This window comes from Melopsittacus undulatus, chromosome 6, assembly GCF_012275295.1.
Source record: "Melopsittacus undulatus isolate bMelUnd1 chromosome 6, bMelUnd1.mat.Z, whole genome shotgun sequence".
NCBI lineage: Eukaryota > Metazoa > Chordata > Aves > Psittaciformes > Psittaculidae > Melopsittacus > Melopsittacus undulatus.
Genome location: NC_047532.1, coordinates 73,003,128 through 73,012,323, shown reverse-complemented (window position 1 = coordinate 73,012,323; position 9,196 = coordinate 73,003,128). Strand labels below are relative to the sequence as shown.

The window sequence follows — 9,196 nt, the reverse complement described above, 5'->3', positions numbered from 1 at the left end:
GCTCTCCCCACCGGCACCAGGCCTCTCGGATACGAGTCTGTAAAATGATCGCTGTTATCAAGATGACTTCCTTTCTACTTCCAGCTGAGGCTGTATGGGGCAGAGGCCACAGCAGCCCGGGGGGCAGGCTCCTGTGAGCTGACAGCTGCCTTTGGGGTCATCGTAAAGGGCTTTCACAAACAGCCGATCCCCTCTTCCCCTCGGGTCTCACTGAGCCCTTCATTGCCAGCTCTGGAAGGCGAGGGGCACCTCAGGGCACCTCGGGCGCTGCTCTGGAAGCCATGACTTGTTTCCCCAGAAGCAGCAGCTCCTGAACTCCAGCCCGGGGGGTTGGGATCACCCCTGGAGCTCCAGGGGCCGGGATCAAGCGACAGGAAAACCGCGGTGCTTGTTTGAAACTCGCGTTACCGGCCGCGTTCACGAGGGGAAAGCTCCGGCGCGGAGCTCGGTGTTTGACACGCGAAGGGACGGTGCGCCCGGGTGGCGCTCTGCGGTGGGCCGGGCCCACGCTGGGGCAGCCCGGGGGCGCGCCCGGTGAGGCCCGTCCCGGCGGCGCGGTTGCCACAGAGACGCGAGCGGCGCGGCGCGATGTCGTCACTTCCGCGGCGGCGGGGCGTGTCCCCGGGCGGCCATGGCGCTGTCGCGCGCGGAGCGGTGCCTGGCGCTGCTGCTGCGGCTGCTGTCGCGCGCGTGCCTGGCGCTGCTCGCGCTCGTGGCCCCCGGCCCCGCGCCGTCACGTGCCGTCCCGCCACCCCGCCACCCGCTGCTGCTGCTGCCCGCGCGCCGGCTCGCGGCGCGGCTCCGCGCGCGCCAGGTGCGGCGGGAGGGGCGCTGCGTGTCCGGAGCGGGGCCGGGGCCGCTGCTCCCGCAGCCCCCCCCCGGCTCACCGCCCTGCGCTCCGTGCCCTGTTGTAGGTGACGTGCGTCGAGGTGGTCGAGGCGTACGTGGAGAGGATCAGGGAGGTCAACCCCCTCATCAACGCCGTCGTTAAGGACCGGTAAGCCCGGGGCAGCCTTCCCCCATCCCTGCCGTCCCTGCGGAGCCGGAAAGCTCCTCTCTTCTTCCGGATCTTCTTCCGGTTCCTCTCCTGTTCCCTGGTGCCTGCTGCCTGCAAAGGCACCTGCCGCTGGCCTGTCCACATGGAGGCTGGTGCATCCCCAGTGGCTGCTCCTTTCCAGGTTTGAGGAGGCCCTGCAAGAGGCCCGGCAGGTTGATCAGCTGCTTTCGGAGGGCCCTGGAGGTGACTGCCTGGAGGAGAAGTTCCCCTTGTTGGGGGTTCCCATCACCGTCAAGGAGGCCTTTTCTCTGCACGGTGGGTTTGTCTTTGCTTCTAGGGCACATACTCCCCAGGATGCCTGGAGGGAACCAGCATCCCTTTCCCTGGTCCCTTTCCATGTCCTCACCCCCTTTACCTGCACTCGCGTTTAGCCCCCATATGCTGTGGGTGCCCTCGCTGGGTACCTGCTTCCTGCAGCCTCCTGGCCCTGATGCCTCCCTCCGCCTGCTGACCCCGGCACCACAGGGATGCCCAACACGTCTGGCTTGGTCAACCGTCGGAACGTGGTCGCCACCTCGGATGCCACGGTGGTGTCGCGGCTGAAGCAGGCTGGTGCCATCCCACTGGGCGTCACCAACTGCAGCGAGCTCTGCATGTGGTATGAGTCCAGCAACAGGGTCTACGGCCGGACCAACAACCCTTACGACCTGCAGCGCATTGTGGGTGGCAGCTCTGGTGAGTCCCAGCACCGAAGCGTGGTCCCTTGGCACAATAAAATGCAGCAGAAGAGCTTAGTGCTTTGTGGGTCACTCTGGCTTGCTGCCTGGCTCCTGCACAGCTCGTGGGGCTCTTTCCTGAGCAGTGTAATGAGCCATTTGGAGGTCTGGCTGCTTTGCAGCTTGTAGCCATTACTCCCAGCATTGCTTGGGCTCGCTCTGCCTTATTCTACATGCAAACAGCAATGCTGGTGCTGTACTCTGGCAGGAAAACCCCTTTGGCACATGTTTCCCAGCTGTCCTCCAGACATGGCTAAAGCCAAGGCAGCTCCTGCCCCATCTGTGGGCAAAGGGAAGCAGCCACCATGAGATTCTCCTGCTTTGCTCTATAAGCCCATGTTTTCTGCTGTGCTTTCTCCTGTGTAGGTGGGGAGGGCTGTGTCCTGGCAGCCGCCTGCTCTGTCATAGGTGTGGGCTCCGATATCGGTGGTAGCATCCGAATGCCTGCTTTCTTCAATGGAGTCTTTGGCCACAAGCCCACAACAGGTAGAGCGGGCTCAGGGGTCTCCTCTGCTTTCCTTCACAGCAGAAATACCAGGAGGTAGGATGCAGGGTGTGGAGGAAGCTTTTCTGAGCACTCCTGTGCTTGCCATGGTAGGGTTGTTGTTGGGAACAGGCAGGTTCTTGCAAGAAGCAGCCTGGCTTGGGCAGTGGGAAGCTGTCTGGTGGCTGGATGCAGGACACCCGGGAGGTGTTTCACCTCTGGTATTGCATCCTCGGTGTGGGATGTTTTCCTAAGGCCAGGATCTGCTGCCGAGTGCCTTTCTGCCTTCCCCTGCCCCATGCTTCTTGCTGGCAGCTTCCTAGCATGTCCCTCTCTGCTGCAGGAGTGGTGCCCAATGATGGCCAGTTCCCCAACGCTCAGGGGGTTCGGACCAGCTTCCTGTGCACGGGGCCCATGTGCCGCTATGCGGAGGACCTGGAACTCATGCTGAGGGTCATGGCTGGCCCTAACGTCGACAAGTAAGTTGCTTCTTCTGCTTCAAGCTGCTCAGATGGCCTCAGCTACATTCTGGCCAGCACAGCGTGTCAGTGCAGGGGTAAGGACGGATAAGGACAGGTCTGTGACATCTAGGTTGCTCATTTGTTACATCCCCCCTGACTCCAGCAGGATCTGGGGCTGCCTTTCCCACCACTGCGTGCTCTGGGACAGGCAGCCCTGGTCAGTGGGTCCTCCTTGTAGGAGGATCTTGCCTGTGAGCTGCCCTGGCCAGTGCTGCCCAGCATGGCCCTTTACTCCTGGGATTGGCCTTTCTTTGGGCTCTTATGTGTGCTTTTCCTGTTGTTGAATGATGTGTTTTTTCATCCCACACCATGGGCCTGTTCTCCTTATAGTCCATGCATCCAAGCAGCTGTTTACATGCATGCACCAGGAAGGAGCAGAGTGGAGGAGGGGCAGAGCAGGCAGGTCCTGCATCTTGCTGCAGCCTGCATGGGGCTGCTTTCTCTGTTATCACTTTTGTTTCTCATGTCCCTTGTGCAGTCCCAGGCTTGGCTGTGGTCAGCATCTGTAATCCCAAGGTGCATTCTCAGAGAGGATTCTCTGAACAGCAGCAAATATGCAGGACTAGCTGGGGCTGATGGGGTAGTGAGCAGCAGGTGAGCTGTGCCTGTGTGACAGCTTCAGGGACTGTCCTTCCCACCCCGATGGGTAGAGTCGGGTGGCCTGAGGTTGGATCGGGTGTTGTAAGGCCATGTTAACTGCTGCATGAACAGCCCTGGCAGGCAGGAGGGAGCCAGGGCCATGTTTGTGAGCAAAGTGCCATTCTCTTCCCTTCCCTCATTCAGGCTGAGGCTGAACGAGAAGGTGTCGCTGGAAAATATAAGGTTCCTCTGCATGGATCATGACGGTGGGTCCGTTTTCGTGTCACCTGTGGACAAGGAGATCTTGCAGGCTCAAAAGAAGGTAGGAGGGAATGGAGGCTGTCTCCTGCTGGGGCACATCGCCTGATGAAGGGATGTTTGTGTGTCCATGGCTTTCTCAGGGCTGCCATCTGGGTGCTGCTCCTGCTGGAGCATCACTGGGGGTGGCAGAGAGTGTGCTTGAGGAGCACCAACATTGTTACCGGACAGAGCAGGTCTCACTTCTCAGGGCAGAGGGATCGGGCGGGAGCTGCGGGATCCCCTGTGTGGTAGTAGGGAGAAGCTGCCCCTGGGCTCCCTGCTGTCCCTCGTTCCCATGGGCTGACCGCAGCGTATCACATCCTTGCAGGAACAAACCCTTCCTCCTCTCCCCTTAGGTGGTGGAGCACCTCGAGAGTGAGCTGGGGGTCCAGGTCCAGCACGTGGCCATCCACAAGATGAAGTATTCTTTCCAGATCTGGTCAGCCATGATGTCATCCAAGGACAGTGATGGGCAGGTGTGTCAAGAGGCACAGTTTGAAGGCACCAGGGAAGAGCTGGCTGGTTGGGACTGGCTGTGGAGAGCTTGAGGCTCTCCAGCCCCGGGGCTCTCTCTGCTCTGTCCCTTCATCCTCCAATCTCTTTCCAAAGCCACACCACCCCTTCCCCGTTGCTTTCCCATGAGAGGGCAGTGTGGCTCCCCACAGAAGAGCAGCGTGCCTTAGGGAGGGAGAGGCCGTTGGGCACACTGACCTCATGCAAGGTGCTGTCCCCGAGCAGGTACCATCCTGCCTGGCTCTTGCTTCCGGGCTGTGTCTGGAAGTTAACCCCATTTCTGCTGGGGTTAAGGCCTGTCAGGAGGCAGGGACCGAGGCAGTGAATAAGCAGCTTTTCAGCAGCAGGCCTGGGGGTGAATTGCAGCCGCCACCCCACACTCTGTTCTTGCAGAAGGGTTTTGTAGCATAAACTCCCAGGAGTGTTGTACTTTGTTCCTGCCACACAGGCAGAGATGAAGTGTCAGCCAGGCCCACCTTGAGGAGGGTGCTCCTTGCCCCCTCTCTGCTTACTCTTTTCGGGCCCCACAGCCACATGTAACAGCAGTGAATGCCTCCAGGAGACATGGTTACCTGGAGCATCACCCCTTGCATCATGGCAGCAGAGGCGCACTGAAAGGGGCTGCTCTGCGGGCTCTCCCTCTACAGAGCAAGGTCCCCTTCCTGCTGTCTCTGGCATGGAGAGATGCTCCTGCTGCTTCTGCTCTGTATGAGTGCTGGAGCTATGTAACACTCCCGACGGCAGCTCCAGTGTGGAATGGGAGCAGCTCATGTCAGGATAACAGGACAGGAGGTTTTGCCATCTCCTGTCAGCCTATTCTTGCTGCAACACACTGCTTGGGCTGCTCATGGCGGGGTGTGGGGTTGTGTTGTGTTGCAGGAGGCGCAGCTCTTCACGGACCTGCTGGGGGACCACGGGAAGCCTGTCTGGCCACTGTGGGAGCTGGTGAAGTGGCTCGTGGGGATGTCTTCCCACACTCTGCCAGCTATTGGTGAGGAGCCCTGGGGAGGCCAGGGACAGTGTTGGGACAGGGGAGTTTGTTAAATGGAAGCAGAGCCCTTGCAGTGCCTCGGGAGGGAACTCTGGGGTTCACATGGAGCAGCTTCAGGCTGATGTTTGTGATGGCAAATGGGATTGAATATCCTGAGAGAAGGAGCGAGGACTCCAGAGCTGCAGGCAGGGCTGGCTCCTGCTGTGAGCCCTGCCAGAGCTGCTGCAGCCTAGAGGGAATCAGACAGGAATCTGCACTGGGCTCATAGCAGCATGTACCAGAGAACCCTGATGCGGGTTGTGCTGCTGCCTTGTGAGCACTAAGGCAAAGCTGGAGAGATGCAGAGCAGGGGCAATCTGCTCTGGAGCTGGCAAGGGGGGAACTAGGGTTGGGGGGCTCTACTGAGGGCTGCAGGGTGCTGCAAGTGGCCACACAGTGTGCTTCGTAGCCTGCTTACCCACGGTGTTCTGTCTCTCTGTTCCTGCCTATGGCCTTGCCCTACAGCCCTGGGGCTGACGGAGAAGGTGATGAAACTCAACCCTGGTGGGAATGCCAAGCTGGTGAGCATGGGGAAGAGTCTGCAGGAGGAGATGGAGGCCCTGCTGGGGGCAGACGGGGTGCTTCTCTATCCCTCGCACCCCACCATAGCTCCCAGGCACAACTCCCCCATATGCATGCCCTTCAACTTTGCCTACACAGGTGAGCAGCTCCAACCCCTCTGCTGGGTGCAGGCAGGGCTGCAGCACACATAATCCCTGCTGCAGCACAGCATGCTCTGCTGTTTTACCCAGAGTGTTTCCATCCCTGACAGAGGGTGCTGCAGCACAGAGAGGTGTTTCACTGCACCAGAACACAGCGCAAGGATTATGCTCATGCTTTACAGTTCTGTGGCATTTTACCTGCTGTTGCAGTGGGGCACATCTGATTGATGTATCTGACCTTGGGATGAGGGGATACCCTGTCCAGAAGGATGGACTCACATTGTTAGAGCTGCTGAGTTTAGCAGCTACATGAGAGCTGCTGCACGTCTTGGAGTGCAGCTTGAGGCTCTCTGTGTGGCTTTCCTGCCACTGAGCTTGATGCAATCGTGTTGCAATGCCATCTGGCTTTGCAGTGCCTGGGGCAGGACTGTCCCAAAGCGGACCTTGGCATGCCACAGCAAATGCCACATTAGTGTGTCATCACCTGTAGGTGCAGTTTGCTAACATGCTGTGTTAACGCCAGCGATGTTCCTTTGGTTTTGCAGTGCTCTGGCAAGGCCCAGCTCCTAGGAGCCCAGTGACGGGTGACAGCAGCTGGGGTGGGAGAAGCCAGGGAGAGATTGATTTCGGTTGTGCTTGCTCTGATGTGATCTTCTCTCTTCCAGCTATCTTCAACGTGCTGGGCCTGCCAGTGACGCAGTGCCCACTGGGCCTGAGCAGCGAGGGGCTGCCACTAGGCATCCAGCTGGTGGCAGCCCCCTACAATGACCACTTGACACTGGCAGTAGCCCAGTACCTGGAGGAGGCCTTTGGAGGATGGGTTTTACCTGGGAAAGTGTAGCCTGGGCACCTGGTGCTGCAGGAGGCAGGGACGGAGACAGTGGTGCGCAGTGAGGTGGCGGCGGGCATTGGTTAGGGCTCCTGGCTCCGCACCCTCTGGCAGCGGCTGGCAGTGCCTCCAGTCCCTCCCTGCCGCACCTTCTGCCAGAGGGGAAACCTTCCCTCCCCACCGCTGCTCGGGGTGATGGTGCTGGAGGCTGACAAGGTGTTCCTGGGCCTGGAAGTGCCCTTCCCTGTTCCACCTACTGCTTTGAGGATGCTGAGTTGAAGGCTGAGGAGATGAGGTGCTGCTCGCGGACAACTACCCAGTGCCACCCTTGGGGTCCCCTGGGGGCACCTGTCCTCCTTGGCCTCACCCAGTCTGCAGGGCTGGGACTGCACCCTCACACTGCAGCCTTCCTGGCCCCTGCAGCCTCCTTGAGCTGCCACAGGGTGCCCCTGCCCTCACACCAGAAAGGGAAAGGGCCTGAGGGTGCTGTGGCATCTCATGACAGCACTTTGTGGTGTGGATAGTGGCAGGCTCTGCCCAGGGTGTAGCTGACTGGAAAGGGAGAAGGAGCTTTTGCTCTTGTGGCTTTTGCCAGCACTGGAAGAGCTCTTGAAATGCTCCTCTCTGTGTTGAGAGGGCTGAAGCATTACTGCCTGTGTCGCCTTCTCCCTTGTGTCCCAGGGGATCACAGAGCCTGATCGGAGGACCCTGCCCTCCTGAGCTGCCTGGCCTCTGCCCCAGGCACAGGCAGGACAGTGGGCAGCCAGCATGTGAAAGGCATTTTCAGTGAGGGTGTTATTAAAGAGCCTGTCCTGTTTGCTGCTGTGTGTCCTTGTTCCCCATGGCTGTTGTCCGGCTGTGGGGCTACTGTCCCATGGACACTGGCCCCGACTCCACTTGCACCACGGGATGTACTGAGGCTGCCAGCACTGGGTGCAGTACAGGGGCAGCAGCAAAGGTGCTGGCATCTGCCCACGGAGTGGCACTTGGCCACTGCTGGGCTCTTGGTTTGCAATGCCTGAACTTGTGTGCCTGGTTACAGCAGAGCTGAGGGTGCCGGCTAGCTCCAGCCATGCTGCTGTTGGTGGCTCTGTTAGCCTCAGAGGAGTTGCACAGTTGTGCTCTTGCGAAGCAGAATCCCTGCTGCTTTCTCTCCCCCATGGGCTGCCAAAGGTTTGGGACTCACAGGGTGATGTCGAGCTGCGTGCGGGTTTCTTGGGGTCTCCAGGGCAGAGCAGGGTGTGGGGTGCCAGCTCTCTGTGCCTACCCTTCAGTGCCGAGTTGGCAAGGATAAAACCCGTTCCCGGTGTTGGCTTTGGGAGGGGGGGTCCCGGGTTGTGTCTGCCCTGTCCTGGTCCTGGCCAGGTTCCTGTGCTGCTGTCCCCAGGATATTCGTGGTCCCTGCAATAGGGGATGCAGGCGCTGGGCACAGGTGGGTGCTGGGCACTGGCTGTGTCTCGCCATGCGCTCGTAGAGGGCACTACTGAGCCGGCCGAGCCCTGCGCGCCGGGAGCCTGCAGCCAGATGAGACACCTACAACAAGGAAGGAAGGAAGGAAAAACCCTGATCCAGGAAAAGGGCACGAACCTCCTGGGCGGAACTGTTCGTGTGGGCCGTCTCCTGCAGCCGGTGCGGGAGGGAGCCCGGAGAGGAGCGGACCCCGATGATGCTTCAAGTGAACGCTCCGGGAGCCGGGCAGGGGGTGCCCGGCGCGGAGCTGTGAGCTGAGGGCAGCAGCGCGGTGGGCTCCGGCGGCATCACCGTGTTCGCTCGCACGGGTTCCTGTTACACAGGGGCCAGATGGGCAGCTGCGTGGCGCGAGGTAAGGGGGTACCCTGGTGCTTCGGGGTGGCCATGTGCGATGCAGGCGAAGGAAGCGATGCACGGAGCAGAGGGGGCTTAATCTCCGCCTTTTCAGCCAACAGGATGGCCGCTAAAACCACAGCTGTACAGAAAACGAGATGTAGGGAGGGTGCTGGATCCTTCCCCCTAGCCAAAGAAGATGGGTCAAGTGTGCTGGGGTCAGAGGGACCATCCTGCAGCCACCCTCACTCCCGTGAAAGTGCTGCCTTTCCTATGGCAGGAGCAGCCCTGTCCTGCTCACGTGGGCAGCCAGGTCCCTGTATTTCCCTTGAGAGCTGACTTGCTGCTGCTCTGCACCTCCACGAGTCCCAGGAACTGTCCTGGGAGCCCCTTGTCCCTCCTGTGCCTTCTGCTGGGAGCCTGCTGCACCATCAGGATGGCTTGTGCCAGCAACTGGGGCAGGGGAAGTCATGAGCCCATGCTTTGGATCTGGTGTTGCAGAGGCCTCTCCTCAGTGCTTGGAGGCAGCAGTTTGCAGTTGCCCATTCCCACTCACCTTGTTTCCAGCTCTGACTGCTCACAAGGAACAGAAAGCATGGAGCATTTTATGCACACCCACCAAGGCAGATGTGGTCACCAGGTTAATGCGGAGACAGTGTAACAGGAAAAGCAAGAGGCAGCAAGTGAGAATGAGCCAGTCCC

At 60.0% G+C, this 9,196-nt stretch overlaps 1 protein-coding gene across 1 annotated transcript; it reads left to right on the top strand.

Annotated features, from left to right (window-relative positions):
- Nucleotides 1-631: 631 nt before the first annotated feature.
- FAAH2 (fatty acid amide hydrolase 2) lies at nt 632-7,509 on the top strand. Its single transcript, XM_034064219.1, has 11 exons — nt 632-814; nt 915-997; nt 1,179-1,312; nt 1,523-1,732; nt 2,140-2,259; nt 2,601-2,736; nt 3,562-3,679; nt 4,014-4,133; nt 5,050-5,161; nt 5,666-5,860; nt 6,528-7,509. The coding sequence occupies exons 1-11, from the start codon at nt 632-634 to the stop codon at nt 6,701-6,703; spliced, it is 1,587 nt and encodes a 528-aa protein (XP_033920110.1). The 3' UTR covers nt 6,704-7,509.
- The last annotated feature ends 1,687 nt before the right edge of the window (nt 7,510-9,196 follow it).